Genomic DNA, 17,498 nt, shown 5'->3' with positions numbered 1-17,498 from the left:
CTGAGTGCGGCGTTAAACAAGACACTAACAAACAATGTTCACAAAGTTTGGTAATTATACAGTAGAGCCGCTATGGCAGAAGATATCCTTGTGTTAATCCATTTGAATGAGTAGATTAGCTTGTTTGTTTGTTGTTTAACGCCGCAATATTACAGCTATATGACGGTTGCCGACTATTCATCTGGACCAGGCAATCCAGTGATTGACATCATTAGTACAAACTAGTACAAACAGACACACACACACGTCAGCGAGCCCGACCATCCCATCCCGTTAGTCGCCCCTTACGACAAGCATGGTTGGTGAAGACCTATTGTAACTAAGATATTTGTGGGAGTATGAGCAGGCGGTACCCACCTCGTTGTATTCGATGTTGTTGCTGGGGAAGGTGATGTTCCCAAGGGAACAGGTCTTGTTGATCTCCTCTATCGTGCCACATCGGTCCTCTGGGTTGACAATCACCTGGAACATAGACTGGACATGAGAGGCCAGTTGGGTCATGATGGTGAGTTTGCTTGACCAAGCTGGGAATTATCATCATCATCATCATCATCATCATCATCATCAACATCATCATTTTTAGGGGGGACGGGTGCAGAGCTGCGTACCTTGGGCACGCCAGAAACCTATGCTTGTGGGTTCGAATCCCGGTTTGCCCTGATTATGTTTCTAGGTTTGCCAGCACCATACCCGTGCTCGTGGGTTTATTTTATTATTATTATTTACAGATTAAAATAAATAAATGAGGGTTTGGGTTTGGGTTAATATTATTATTATCATAATTATTAGTATAATAATCATTATTATTATTATTATTATTATTATTATTATTATTGTTGTTGTTGTTGTTGTTGTTGTTATTGCTGTTGTTGTTGCTCTTGTCGGCCATCAATTATACCTTTTAGAATAAACAGAGACATTCGTTATATAACTTGCAGTGTGCCCAGATGAGTTATAATGTGTGTATCACGGTGACCTCAAGCGGCAGCTGTACATGCGTACTAGGCATACCATCGACTTCCTGTTGGCCAAGTGCTATTTCCGGCCATGTTTTGTCTCGGCAACACGACAGCGGGCTACACTCTCCATGGCCCGACCCTGCGGTAGAAGCTAAGCGTCTCGATCGTCTCCGACATGTGAGAAGGGACAATGGCGAAGAAGGAAACCAGTGGTTGTGTCAATATCAGGAGATAATCACTCAAACGGAGATTCATTTAAATAATATGCGCATTTAAGTAGGGTCAATGTGAAGTTAAAATATTGCAAAGAAGGTATGTTAAGGAACAATTCATTTTACCGATAAATCCCAGGCATTGCAAGAGATCAAATGGGCGAAAAATACATAAAAAAAACAGAAAACCTGTTTTTGACTTATTGTGTGACGTATTTTAAGACATTTTAAAGTCTACAACACTTGGTATAGGACTTTAAATTAATTTATTACGCAGAACGAGTAGTTCTGCTTCGGAACGAATTTATATATATATATATAACAGAAGAAAGATCAAGCTGACCTGGGTTTGTTATAAGTGTGCAATGGTAGAAGTATTTTTTTTTACCACATCGGGGAATTAATTTCCGCAGCGGCGGGGAAAACTGACAAAAGGAGACGTTTGTTATTATTTGACGTCGGAATATAAATTCAGATGGGAAACAGGAAAAATACGGACATCCTTACTTTTAATTATTCTTTGATAGCACCTGATAATTTATGTTTGTTTACGAACTATTGTTCTAAGCTGAACACATGGCAAGAGAGGTAATTAATTCCAATTATGTTAATGACGGGGTGAGTTGACATTTAAGAGATAGCGATTTGCCAGAACTGAACCAAACATTTGTCTTGCTGATAAACAGTCGTAGTTCCGCATGAGAGTAATTGGCTAATTGTGCATGTGGTTTAAGTGCTGCCTGGGAGTGCAGATGTCTGGTGATGCTGACGGTGACTGATGCTGCGCATTGCGTACACTCATAACGCACTCGTAAAATGGCTGGACGCGTTAAGTGGCATTGCTGAATCGGTCATCAATCTCCCTTATGCCAATCAATGTACTTGATAACCCACGCCAGATACGTTCATATTGAACATCACTGTTGTCCTGACATTCCCTGGACCAACATCCACAGGTCCCCGACATAAAGTTATAAGGTTAAATCGAAATAATTGCCCAGTCAAATCCACAAGTATTAACATGAGATGAGTGTAGGCTGGTTGAGCTGAGAAGGGGATGAGTATATGCTGCTTGCGCAGAGAAGGGGATGAGTATAGGCTGATTGGGCAGAGAAAGGGGTGGATATAGGCTGCAAGAGCTGAGAAGGGGGTGTGAATATGCTGCTAGAGTTGATAAGGGGATGAGTTTTGGCTGCTAGAGCTGAGCAGGGCATGCGATACGGAGCTAGTTCTGAGAAGTGGGTGAGTATAGGCTGCTAGAGCTGAGCAGGGGATGAGTATAGGCTGCTAGAGCTGATAAGGGGATGAGTTTCGGCTGCTAGACCTGAGCAGGGGATTAGTATAGGCTGCAGAGCTGAGAAGGGGATGAGTATAGGCTGCTAGAGCTGATAAGGAGATGAGTTTCGGCTGCTAGACCTGAGAAGGGGATGATTATAGGCTGCAGAGCTGAGAAGGGGATGAGTATAGGCTGCTAGAGCTGAGAAGGGGATGAGTATAGGCTGCAGAGCTGAGAAGGGCATGAGTATAGGCTGCTAGAGGTGAGAAGGGGATGAGTATAGGCTGCTAGAGGTGAGAAGGGGATGAGTATAGGCTGCAGAGCTGAGAAGGGGATGAGTATAGGCTGCAGAGCTGAGAAGGGGATGAGTATAGGCTGCAGAGCTGAGAAGGGGATGAGTATAGGCTGCTAGAGCTGATAAGGAGATGAGTTTCGGCTGCTAGACCTGAGAAGGGGATGAGTATAGACTGCTAGAGGTGAGAAGGGGATGAGTATAGGCTGCTAGAGGTGAGAAGGGGATGAGTATAGACTGCTAGAGGTGAGAAGGGGATGAGTATAGACTGCTAGAGCTGATAAGGAGATGAGTTTCGGCTGCTAGACCTGAGAAGGGGATGAGTATAGGCTGCTAGAGCTGATAAGGAGATGAGTTTCGGCTGCTAGACCTGAGAAGGGGATGAGTATAGACTGCTAGAGGTGAGAAGGGGATGAGTATAGGCTGCTAGAGGTGAGAAGGGGATGAGTATAGACTGCTAGAGGTGAGAAGGGGATGAGTATAGGCTGCTAGAGGTGAGAAGGGGATGAGTATAGGCTGCTAGAGGTGAGAAGGGGATGAGTATAGACTGCTAGAGGTGAGAAGGGGATGAGTATAGACTGCTAGAGGTGAGAAGGGGATGAGTATAGGCTGCTAGAGGTGAGAAGGGGATGAGTATAGACTGCTACAGGTGAGAAGGGGATGAGTATAGACTGCTAGAGGTGAGAAGGGGATGAGTATAGACTGCTAGAGGTGAGAAGGGGATGGGTATAGGCTGCTAGAGGTGAGAAGGGCATGAGTATAGGCTGCTAGAGGTGAGAAGGGCATGAGTATAGGCTGCTAGAGGTGAGAAGGGGATGAGTATAGACTGCTAGAGCTGAGAAGGGGATGAGTATAGGCTGCTAGAGCTGATAAGGGGATGAGTTTCGGCTGCTAGACCTGAGAAGGGGATGAGTATAGGCTGCAGAGCTGAGAAGGGCATGAGTATAGGCTGCTAGAGGTGAGAAGGGGATGAGTATAGACTGCTAGAGGTGAGAAGGGGATGAGTATAGGCTGCAGAGCTGAGAAGGGGATGAGTATAGACTGCTAGAGGTGAGAAGGGGATGAGTATAGGCTGCAGAGCTGAGAAGGGGATGAGTATAGGCTGCTAGAGGTGAGAAGGGGATGAGTATAGACTGCAGAGCTGAGAAGGGGATGAGTTTCGGCTGCTAGACCTGAGAAGGGGATGAGTATAGGCTGCAGAGCTGAGAAGGGGATGAGTTTCGGCTGCTAGACCTGAGAAGGGGATGAGTATAGACTGCTAGAGGTGAGAAGGGGTGAGTATAGACTGCTAGAGGTGAGAAGGGGTGAGTATAGACTGCTAGAGGTGAGAAGGGGATGAGTATAGACTGCTAGAGGTGAGAAGGGGATGAGTATAGACTGCTAGAGGTGAGAAGGGGATGAGTATGGACTGCTAGAGGTGAGAAGGGGATGAGTATAGACTGCTAGAGGTGAGAAGGGGATGAGTATAGACTGCTAGAGGTGAGAAGGGGATGAGTATAGGCTGCAGAGCTGAGAAGGGGATGAGTTTCGGCTGCTAGACCTGAGAAGGGGATGAGTATAGACTGCTAGAGGTGAGAAGGGGTGAGTATAGACTGCTAGAGCCGAGGGTGTGTCGTAGTCGTGTTAACAACGAGAATATGCTCTGCAATTTGGAAGAGAGACTTGACATCGGGAATAAACATTCCATGAATATATAAGTGAGTAAATGAATGTTGCTTTTATGACACAGTCAGCAATATTACGCGTCTATCATGGTGGGTGGTAACAATCGAGATTCGACCAGACAAACATGTGACTGGAGGCATGAGCCGGGCCATCGGGGCAAGATGACACACATTCAGCCATTTACAAGTCGGAACACCCGTATGTCCTCAGTGGAATGTTACTGGGAGCATTGGGGATATGTTGTCTCCAGAATTTCCACGTTTGCTTCGTTATCAAATAGGTTCAGTAAGGTATCTAATAAGGTATCAAATACATGTCATTGTAGTGAGGTATCAGATAAGTTCAGTAAGGTATCTAATACGTTTATTGAGGTATCAAACACATGTCAGTGTGGAAAGGTATCAAATATGTTCAGTAAGGTGTCTAATAAGTTTATTGAGGTATCAAACAAATGTCATTGTAGTGAGGTATCAAATAAGTTGGGTCAGGTATCTAATACGCTTATGAAGGTATCAAACACATGTCAGTGTAGAAAGGTATCAAATTCGTTCAGTAAGTGTCTAATACACGTACGTTTATTAAGGTATCAAACACATGTCAGTGTAGAAAGGCATCAAATACACTGGGTCAGGTATCTAATACACGTACGTTTATTAAGGTATAAAACACATGTCAGTGTCGAAAGGTACCAAATAAGTTCAGTAAGGTATCTAATACGTTTATTAGGGTATCAAAAACATTTTAGTGTGAAAAGGTATCAAATATGTTCAGTGAGGTATCTAATATATGAAATAGGGTATCAAACAAATGTCAGTGTAGTGAGGTATCAAATACGTTGGGTCAGGTATCTAATACGTATATTAAGGTATCAAACACATGGTAATGTAGTAAGGTATCAAATAAGTTTAGTAAGGCATCTAATAAGTCTATTAAGGGATCAAGTACATCTAAATTTAGTAAAGTATTAAATTAATTCAGTAAGGTAGTCAAATATGTTTAGTAACGTTTTAAATACATGTACATGTAATGTAAGCTTTCCAATAAGATGTTTAAGGGACAAACTCATGGGACATGGGATTTCGTATTGTCATCATCGCTAAGGCGTATTTCGACCTGTTAGTACATAATGTACAATTAGAAAATTTTGTCACATCACTCCACGCCCTCCGAGATACCATCCGCTATCACCCGATGCGATCATATTGTGAGACACGACGTATATTGACTGAAGGATGTGAATGACCCAACCTACCAGTTCAGAGCACCAGGCGCAGTTTCCTCCTGACGTCACACACTGGGCGCAAGTCCTTCCTTGACACGCATAGCAGGCTGCAACACACCACACAATACATAACAGTCTCTGGAATGAAAATATGTTTGTAAAGATATGTGTGGTTTAATTGTCTCTGGAATGAAAATATGTTTGTAAATGTATTTGTGGTTTACGTGTCTCTGGAATTAACATATTTTGGTAACGATTTGTGTAGTTATTTGTCTACTAATATATAATATAAATTAACCCAAAGAATACTTTTAGTTTCATTATTGCAGACTTGCTTGGGAGTTTTCGGATATTTATGTTTCAGAGGCTGCACGTATCACATCCCCGATGATCTTGACTGTTGGTGGCATTCGAGGCCTTTCTACTACTGCAGAGGAGGTCACACTCATACCACAAACAGACACACACATACTACACAGACACACATCGCAGACACAGATACACACCTTTACTACACAGACACAAATCACACATACATATACACACATACAGACACCACATAGACACATCACACGCACAGACGAACACCACACAGCCACACACACATACCGCACAGACACACACATACCACACAGACACACACCACACAGCCACATCACACAGAGATACATATACCACAAAGACATACATTACACATACAGACACACACACAGACACAGATACACATCACACGCACAGACGAACACCACACAGCCACACACACATACCGCACAGACACACACATCACACAGAGATACATATACCACAAAGACATACATTACACATACAGACACACACACAGACAAACACAGACACACATCACACGCACAGACGAACACCACACAGCCACACACACATACCGCACAGACACACACATGACACACATAAAGAAAAAACACAGACACACAGAAACACACACATGCCGCACAGTCACACACATATCACACAGACACACATCACACACACATACAGAAAAAAACACAGACACACATCACACACAGATACACACACATGCCGCACAGACACACATCAAACATACATACACACACACAAACATCACACATATACACATCCCACACGACCGCCTCCGTGGAGAGCGTCCGCCCGGAGAGCAGAAGGTCCGGGGTTCGATCCCCGTCCGCGTCATACCAAACGACGTTAAAATAAGGTACTTGTTGTTACCCTGTCTGGCGCTCGACATTAAGGGGCTAAAACAAGGAGTGGTCGTCTCGGAGTCAGTATACTGTGTCTGATTGGGGTACTCATCTTTAATTTGCGGCATGGTATCTCAGTGAGCTAGCACTATACATCGGCATCAGTCCGGACTAGTACAAGCAGACACACACACACACACACACACACACACACACACACACACACACACACACACACACACACACACACACACACACACACACACACACACACACACACACACACACAGACGCACACCATAGTTACAATTAACGTCTCGCGATACATCAGTTATATCTTATTCTTCAATAATCTTCACTTCGATATAGCAAGACAAATACATGAAACTGAAATATTCGACACAACCGATTTGGAATATAGAAGGCATACAAAGTGCACATGCCACTGATTACAGAAACACAGGTAACCATGGCAACGAGACCGGAAGCATAGCATAACGTATGTTATCACCACCTGCCATCGGAAATATATCTCCGGTTACTGACCACGCGAAATAAATCTGCCCATCTGTCATTATAGTAAAGAGACGGGGATTTATTTCATTAACGCCCTGCACCGAAAAGGCATGCTACGATAGCAGGTGCCGGTGCCTGTTCTGTCAAGGATCTCAGTTTCACATTTATCTGTATGAGGTCAATATGAGGTCATGACATAATTATTATATATTTTTTCAATTATTTCCACATATACAAATTATGTTGAAAAATAACAGCACGTTCTCGACACGCCAGCGCTACGCCAGGAGTTATACATTAATGTAAACGAATAAAGCTCCAACATGTCAGGTCCCTGGATGCGAACCACCTGTTCACCTACAAAGATACTTTAACACCTTATTGCTAGTAGTTTCCTCGATGGAATTACAGACAAGCCGATATATTATCATTGCACTGGAACATCTGATGTGTTAGAAGACAAGTTTGTGACCCATTAAGGACATTTATCACAGGAATATGAGTTTACAAATGCCAGACGCCATCTTCCCGAGGCAAGAAAGTTAACCGACTTTAAAGGTCCAGTTTCCACCTTTGCCGAACTAGGCTGGAATTCCTGGGCTCGATCGTAGCGCCACCAGTGGCTATTACGAGTTATGTCCTTTCTATGCCTCTCCTATTGACCAATCAGATTCAATCTCTCGTATCATTTGCATTTGCTTCAAACAAAACGGTGGCGTCCAGTCAAGACGATCTGATCGATAATAAAACGAGTCTTACATAGCGAAGTGCATCAAATCACGTGAGCACCTTGATTAAAAACATGAAAAGATTTAGAAAATATCTGTTGACAACGAGTTGGCGGTGCACATGCTTTGCAAATCCTGCAGTCGACCGAAATCTGCATGACACTTTACTAACCGGATTTCGATTTCGGTGCGCGATTTTGATTGGACTATGCATAGACTCGTTAGTCCAGCCAAAATGTAACTCCTTAATACCAGCCTTGTTCGGAAAGGGTGGAAACTTGACTTTTATAGTCAGTTAACTCACTTGCCTCGGGAAGATGGCCAGACGCAAGCTTCAAACAACAATATGTACCAAGATCTGTGCGGAGAAACCTGGTTGCTTAAACTTGGATTCGAACCACGTGCGGATCCCGGCGTTGCTACGCGACAAGTGATCCACTCGCGCCCTGTGTAAGAAGGTAGGAACTATAGTCTGATTTAACTGGTATTACAGTAAACTACGGTTATAACGAACTCAAAGAGACCACTAATGTTAGTTCGTTATAACCGTAGTTCGTAATAAGCATATGTACATCATATATACAGCAAATGGTCGGGACAAAAACAGTTCGTTATATCCGTCAGTTCGTTATAAGCGTGTTCGTTATAAACGAACTTCCCTTTAAAACACAAATACCTCAGAAAATCTTAATTGAGAAACATATGATAGTGAGTTGGTTTGTCGCCTCGTTGAAGATTGCTCGCCTTTTTGCGAACACCCGGTATCACAGCTATTTCATAATTATAATTATTCATCAATACATGTTTGTGATAATGGTCGGAATCGTACAATGGACTCTGCTTTTAGCTGGGACTTCTTGTGATTATAAAAAGAATTTTGTCACTTTTATATACCACTTTGGTGGAACTAACGAACACGGGGATACATATATATAAGTTATAATATACATATAACGAGGCGACAAACCCTTATATATATGTATCCCCGTGTTCGTTGGTTTCACCAAAGTGGTAAATGAAAGTGACAAAATTCGTAAACCAAGGATCATAATCGTACTGCATCTACTCGTGTTTACAAACAACGGATTCTGGCAAGCCGCTTGGTAGATTTGTGAGGCCTCTGGGGGCCTTTTGGTCTCCCCTGGCTTAACATTTGTTTTAAACATATGAATATAACATTAATGCACCCCGTGAAGTTCCGGGTCAGAATCCGTCTTCAGCAACTGATGCTTGTCGTAAGAGACGATTAACCGGGTCGGGTGGGCAATCTCGGTGACTCGGCTGAAGCATGTCGTCATATCCATATTGCGTAGATCGATGCTCATAATATCAATCACTGAACTGTCTGGTCCACGCTCGATTAGTTAGAGACCGTCGTCATATTGCTAGTACAGTATGTCCAAAGTGCAGCTGAAAATACTGTTAATAAAATGAAGCGTGTGGTTTGTGTTATGTGAAAACTATATAACGTCAGGGAATAATAATAATCTCGATTACAGTTTTCCACTGGGCGTGAAAAGTACACGAAGGGATCACTGAAAATTATTCATGACACCAGGTGTGCGTGCGTCAACATGTCCTACTCTACCAGTAGCACCCACCACTCATACAAATTGCATAAAAAGTAGTGTTTGTTTGTTGGTTGATAGCGCCCAGTAGTACTGACGTCACACGACGGGCTGTCCACATTCGAGGTTTGACAAGACACGAGTGAGTGAGTGAGTATGGTTTTACGCCGCTTTTAGCAATACTCAAGCAATATCAGGGCGGCGGACACCAGAAATGGGCTTCACACATTGTACCCATGACGGGAATCGAACCCGGGTCTTCGGCGTAACGAGCGAACGCTTTAACCACTAGGCTACCCGACCGCCCCTGACCAGACACGAGATGGACCAAGACACACGACGTTGCAGAATTGTTTGTTTGTTTGTTGTTTAACGCCGTACTCAGCAATATTCCAGCTATATGATGGCAGTCTGTAAATAATCGAGCCTTTACCAGACAATCCAGTGATAGATGTCGTGAGCATCGATCCACGCAGTTGGGATACGATGACATGCATCAACCAAGTCAGCGAGCCTGACCACCCGATCTCGTTAGTCGCCTTTTACGGCAAGCATGGGTTGAGGAGACCTATTCTACCCCGGATCTTCACGGGGCTGTGACATACATAGCGCGGCTGGCCCGAGACTAACATTTAGTCTATGAAATCTTATATCACACAATACCCTTCTCGACTCTAAAATTCAACAAATAATTTTCCCGATGCTGATTTGGCTATAGACTTGCTTTTGTATGTATATATCTAGATTGGTTTCTTTTCATAAATACATATATTCCATGGTGCAGGACCAGGCTAGCCCGTGCTCCAGCTAGAATGTCACGTCGCATATAAAACAAAGTTATACTCTCGTCCAATGTAGTTATATAAGGTTCACTTGGTTCAATACACTAGAAGCCATATTTACATTCAACTGTAATCGGTGCAGCACGTTCACATTAATAACAGCCTCGTCTTGATGATAATACGCATTTGCACTTTACATCTCTGTAACTAAAATCGACATAACCATTTCCAGAATCATAACAAATCGCTGCTAAAAGCAGAGTGCATTGTGCGATTCCGACATCCGATTCCGAATGTGTGCGATTCCGACAATGTCATAAACGTGTGTTTAGGAATCCCTATCAAATAGTGATGCTACCAGGTGTTCACGAAAAGGTGAGCGTATCCTGCCCCACCGGTGGACCCCGCGACAGACGTATGTACAGAATTGTGTAGTTTACGTGAAGAGTGAGTGAGTGAGTGAGTTTGGTTTTACGCCGCTTTTAGCAATATTCCATCAATATCACGGCAGGGGACACCAGAAATGGGCTTCACACATTGTACCCATGTCGGGATTCGAACCCGGGTCTTCGGCGTGACGAGCGAACGCTTTAACCACTAGCCTACCCGACCACCCCACGTGAAGAGTGAGTGAGTGAGGTTTTACGCCGTTTTAGCAATATTCCAGCAATATCACTGCGGGGACACCACGCGAAGACACACCAGGGCCAAATGATGATGTTAAAGAGTGGCCATCCTTACAGTATATTTACACACCGGGTAAGTGATGACAGATTGTCGTATGTGTACATTGCAAAACACAGGTAAATTGAACAGTACCACGTGGATTGATCACTGCCCAGTGACGATGTAATATTGACAAGGGTCATTACTGGGAGTTTTATAATTATGCAAGTTCGCTCTCTCAGGAGAGACTTTACAAAGGTAACGATACCTATAACAGAGACCTTATAACGAGGGCTATTCAGTTTAAGATCATTCTCTCAGAAGGGAGATCACAAATGTTACTACCTCTATGAGGAGGAATATCCGAGAAAAGTTCGCTCTATCTACGTTTACTGCGTCTATTGGTGTAATGAAGACAACATGTGTCTCGGATAACGCCACTGCACGCTTACTGCTAGTCTGTCATACAGACCCTGAAACAAATATACCCAATACAGCCCATGCAAGTCTATAATGTTTGGCAAGCCTCGATTACTGCAGTATCTGAAAATAAAGAAAGTCTCTGGGGTCTTTTTTTATTATATTTTATTACAATAATTTAACAACTGTTTTTTTCTGTAAAATATGTTCATTTCAGAGACTACATGTCAGTCTAGCTTACTGCTTCCACCGCACGATATGGAGCACGGCCAGCGACACATGGGCTCTGACAGACAGGTTACAGCGGGAGGTTGCGCTGGTCAGATTGCGCCCTCTGTTTGGCATTTGGCGTTAGCTTGTTGATGCAACTTTGGCCACAGTACATTTCCGCTGCTATTTATAATCACAAGAGTTGACCTACATGTTGCCGCGTAGTATCAAAGCTTAAATAGATAGATGTCTTTATATTACAATTTCAATTTGACTTGCCCGAATTTATATCATATCTGAAGAATTATACGTTCCATACATTAACACGGGCAGATCAGCGTAATACCCGATATTCGGCAGTGTCATAATGGGATATCAATTGATAAGGGATTACGTGGGGTGTCGCGGTAGTTATCGTCGTCACGGTATTTGTCCATATTACTTTTAAAATACAGTAAACTATGGTAATAACGAACTAAATGGGACCACTAATGTTAGTTCGCTATAACCGTAGTTCGTTTTAAAAGCATATATACAGCAGTTGGTCGGGACGAAAAAATAAGTTTGTTAAAGCGTGTCGTTATAGATGTAGTTTCTGTATTTATATCCGAAATGCTGTCACGGTGTTTATCCATACTTGTATTGCTGTCCAAATGTTTATCCGTGTTTATTACAAGAATGACTCAGTTTTGTTGTTAAAAGTATCACAGGATTTGTCTTGTCCGTGCGCAGCGTACTTACGCAGATCGTCAGCAGAACACATCTAATGACGACATAAACAACAGTGTCTGTCACCACTGCCACCACCATTGAGTGAGTATGGTTTTACGCCGCTTTTAGCAATATTCCAGCAATATCACGGCGGGAAACACCAGATAGGGGCTTCGCACATTGTTTGTACCCACATGGGGAATCGAACCCGGGTCTTCGGGGTGACGAGCGAACGCTTTAACCATTAGGCTACCCAGCCGCCCCAATCCACCACTAACATCCCACTTAAAGGGTCTCGATGTTCTCTTATACTACCGGGTAACCGCGGTAGACCTGGTCTCCACTACACAAAGCTGTTGCAGAGATACTACTTTCGTAACTCACATAATTTAACATTGACTTACGACAGACGCCTTTCAGCAACTGTCATTGGTAGAATGTACAAACTAAGAAAGAGGAAGCAGAATTGGAATAAACCCATTCTGTCCCAGCCAGCCGTCATCCAAAGTCTGGCTGTCCTCACGAACTGTTTGAGGCCTCAAATAACATAACCATTATATGTAGGCATCACTACATTAATTGTTTGCTCAAAGGACTTGGTATAAGTGACATATCACATGATGTTACATATAAGTCCAGTATGTTAATTTATCTGCCAAAACCATGCGTCAGTACCATCAATGATTATATTGACTCTCAAACCTGAGGACATGTCCATTCCTTTTTGTACTGGATTCCAAAGCTCTTGACAAATCCCACTCTTTGATCCATGAGATTTTTGTTACAAAACGTGGTGAGTAGAGGTGAAATGGGGTTTAACGTCGCGTCCAAGATTATTGCACTTATATAGCGACGTGCATGCACGTGTGTGTGTGTGTGTGGCTGCTTGTACTAGTCCGGACTGATGCCGATTTATAGTGCTAGCTCACTGAGATACCATGCCGCAGTTTAACATGAATACCCCACTCAGACACAGTATACTGACTCCGAGCCGACCACTCCTTGTTTTAGCCCCTTAATGCCGAGCACCAGACAGGGTAACAACAAGTACCATCTTTTAACGTCTTTTGGTATGATGCGATCGGGGATCGAACCCCGGACCCTCCGCTCTCCGGGCGGACGCTCTACCATTAGACCACGGAGGCGGTCAAAACGTGGTGACCATAGATACAATCACATATCTATCTTCAGAGGTTCGGGATAAGTTGTCAAAAATTAAACCGAATGTCATCTGAAGTTCACTGAGAAAACAATATGTGAACCGTTGGAGACCTCCTCATCGATAACATCTAAGTAAAAGTTTTGGGCAAGACAGTTAGGAAAGAGCTAGGCACCCCCATGGGCACCAACTGTTGCTCCCATTATTGCGGATCTGTTTCTTAATGCATATGAGTCGGAATTTCTACTCCGATTGCCCAAGGTGATGTGGCCAAGAAGTTTACCTTTAGCTTCAGGTATATCGATGATCTGATATCACCCAATAACCATCAAATAGCCAATTCTCTTCCACTGAATTACCCACCTGAACTAGAAACCAGTGAGACCGCCTCATCTGTTTCATATTTAGATCTATGCATAAAGATTCAGGGTGACAAAACACTCCCCACAATACTGTATGACAAGAGGGATGACTTCAACTTTTCAAAGGTCAATTTGTTTATGTCGAGCAATATTCCAGCAGCTCCAGCCTTTGGTGTTTACATTTCACAACCTTTGAGGTACAATAGAACATGCTCTTTCTATGAGGATTTCAAAGTGCGTCATATGGCTCTTGCTCAGAGTGAGTGAGTGAATACGGTTTTACGCCGCTTTTAGCAATATTCCAGCAATATCACGGCGGGGGACACCAGAAATGGGCTTCACACATTGTACCCATGTCGGGAATCGAACCCGGGTCTTCGGCGTGACGAGCGAACGCTTTAACCACTAGGCTACCCGACCGCAACTCTCTTGCTCAGAAGTTTAGAAGAGTAACAACATTCAAGGCCTCAGAAAAGCTTTCAAAAAGTTCCATGGTGGACATGTGGATATTTCCTAATCTGACGCATCAGTGACAAAAATGTCCGATGCGGTTCCCTATTTTGACTTGTACCTCATGTTCCAGTGTTTTTTGCAGAACACTTGACCTGCCTCTGCATGTATTTATGACGAGTGTCACCCGTGGGGAAGGATACACCTTTTCGTGAACACCTGGTATCATTACTATTTGATGCTGATTCATAAACACATGCTCCAGATATAATCAGAATCGACACTGCTTTTGGCAGAGGTTTCTTATGGGTATTGAAATGGTTTTGGCGCTTTTTAAAAGCTACCAATGAGAAAATGGTATGATATTGTTCGCTACGATATTATAGCAGGTCAACGGAAAATGAAAGCCGGGTCAGACAAACCCCAAATTCATATAATCAACGTTCACCCGCCGGGCGATTGCATAGACCGATGTTTATGACGTCAATCACTGGATTGTTTGGTCCAAACTTGATTATTTTCAGACAGCCGTCATACGTGCGTTAAACAACAAACAAAACAAAAATGAACAAGCCGTCGGGGCATAATTCTAACTTCCCATCTTCCCTGCAGTCGGTACGAACGGTAAAGGGTACTGGAGACGTTTGGGATCCTCGGGGAGAGGGAGGGAAGGCCCACACGCATCGTGTTAACACGTGTGAATTAAGAACAGCTCTGTGCAATGTCTCGTAATGAACTAATGATTGTATACAGCGCATACTTTAAACCCTGTCACAATATACGTCACAATCAGCTGGCATGCTACACCAGCCACTCCACTGCACTTGAACAACAGGGCATTGTCAGGTTATATCGCCGCAGTCAGGATGCAGGAGATTCTACAGCTTCAGCACCATTATGCATTGTGAGCATCTTTGATTCAGCAGTTATTGAAACCAGCCCGATGTTAACCGTAGTATCAAGTTCTATACTTAAACAAGTTCAAGTACTGTTCATTGTCTTCGAACAACTTACTTCAATATAAAAATATAAAAGTTATATTGAGCCTTGAAATTCAAGCCGTTGATATTTGACAAACAGGGAACTGAATGACATCCTTTGAAAATATGCAAATAGTCCTTTGTCATTGTTGCCATAAATAAAACACTTGGAATGAAACTTAGGTACTTTAATATGAGCAAAGAGGAAACACTGTCTACAACACTGCTTGAAGTGAAAACGTCCTGGTGTTACATTTCTGGTTTAGCGAATAATGGGTAATTAGCAATTAATACTCATCATGACGCCTCATAAATTTGCATTCTGTTTGGGTATCAACTCTTTAGTCCACGACTTGCTGACGATCGCATAACGAGTGAGAAGCTATTTATTTGAAAGTACTTTTTTCACAAAACGACAATTTCAAAAACTGAAAGTGGTATCAATTGAAATTTACAGGTATCAAACCAATATTGGAAACCTGTAAGCTACAATCTGTGAGTTATCCTGTAATCTCCCAAAAGGGAGGGTTTCCGATGTGACGTGTTCCATTGTATACCATGTTAATATATGTACATAATGTTAGTACACAATAAACTGGGGAAAGGGTGGTCAGTGGGCTAAGGCGCCGCAATTCGCTGTGCAGAGTTGCCTCCCTTTGGTACGTCAGGAAACTATAGTCGTGGGTGTCAATCCCGGTTCGACCGATTATGTTTCTATGTTTGTCACCATTGCCCGTGCTCGCAGGTTTCACCAAAGTGGTGAATGTCTGAGACCTGCATCACTTCGGACTTTCCTCCCACATCAAGCTGATAGGCCGTGATATAACTGGAATATTGGATATAAGTGGGATGCCTTTTAGGGCGGCCTTACTCGCACACTAACGAGCTCATCCGTACACAATGCAACAAAAAAACATTACAGTAAACTACGGTTATAACGAACTCAAAGGGACCACTAAATTTAGTTCGTTATAACCGCAGTTCGTTATAAGCACATACACAGCATATATACATCAAATGGACGGGGCCAAAAAAAACAGTTCGTTATAAGCGTGTTCGTTATAAACGTAGTTTACTGTATTCCTGTACGTGCTGCACATATGTCTACCGACCGCCTCCGTGGTCTAGTGGCAGAGCGTCCGCCCGGAGAGCGGAAGATCCGGGGTTCGATCCCCGGCAGCGTCATACCAAAAGACGTTAAAAGATGGTAGTTGTTGTTACCCTGTCTTGCGCTCGGCATTAAGGGGCTAAAACAAGGACTGGTCGGCTCGTAGTCAGTATACTGTGTCTGAGTGGGGTATTCATGTTAAACTGCGGCATGGTATCTCAGTGTGCTAGCACTATAAATCGGCATCAGTCCGGACTAGTACAAGCAGCCACACATACACGTGCATGCACGTCGCTATATAAGTGCAATAATCTTGGACGCGACGTTAAACCCCATTTCACCTCACCTCACATATGTCTACCCCAACGAGTGAGTGAGTGAGTTGGGTCCAACTCCTGTTAGAACTATTTTTCCAGTTCGGGAGGAAAACCCGAAGTGATACAGACTTTAATAAAACCGGCGAGTATGGTGCAGACAAACCAAGAAACATAACAGGGCGAACATGGATTCGAACTCACGACCATAGGTGTCTGGCGTACCCAAGGAACCATTGAGAATATTTCGACGACTTGACCGACCGCGCCCCGACATATTACATAAAGAATATACATCCTTGTCTTGCTAACGTGAAATCCAGCATTTCCGACCCCGCTTACCACAATACCAGTTTATAGTGAAACTCCGTAATCCGGACACAACCCACTCCAATCACAGTCAGTTCTGTCCGGATTAACGGAGTCTCACTGCATATCTTCTACTCGCCGAATCGTGGAACGACAAACTTGCAAGTACACACTGACATCGGACTAAAGCTGAGGGTAGTAAAACTGAATCTGAACGAACATTTCTTCAAGTTGACGTATTCGAGATTATAATATAAACTATAATCTTAATTTCCAATTAAATCCGTTGCAGTGAGGTAAATCAGTGTTCTACGAACCCAGACACCTGATGAGTGTCAATCAAATCTGTTGTTGCAGCCATCTGACAGAAATAAGCCTGGTATTTATGTGCACAAA

The 17,498-nt window shown here is 43.3% G+C and overlaps 1 protein-coding gene across 1 annotated transcript in view; it reads right to left on the bottom strand.

Annotated features, from left to right (window-relative positions):
- LOC124115883 (integrin beta-PS-like) overlaps positions 1-17,498 on the bottom strand; it is a 49,560-nt gene that overhangs the window by 31,612 nt on the left and 450 nt on the right. The window contains exons 2-3 of the mRNA XM_046477042.2: positions 5,657-5,733; positions 358-462 (exon numbers count right to left, since the gene is read on the bottom strand). Of these exons, the coding sequence (XP_046332998.2) occupies positions 358-462; positions 5,657-5,733 (182 nt within the window). The remainder of the gene's footprint in view (positions 1-357; positions 463-5,656; positions 5,734-17,498) is intronic.

The sequence above is a fragment of the Haliotis rufescens genome, unplaced genomic scaffold (assembly GCF_023055435.1).
Source record: "Haliotis rufescens isolate VD_foot unplaced genomic scaffold, xgHalRufe1.0.p SCAF_10, whole genome shotgun sequence".
Classification (NCBI taxonomy): Eukaryota; Metazoa; Mollusca; class Gastropoda; order Lepetellida; family Haliotidae; genus Haliotis; species Haliotis rufescens.
Note: the sequence above shows the minus strand (reverse complement) of the source record. Positions and strands in the feature narration are given on the sequence as shown.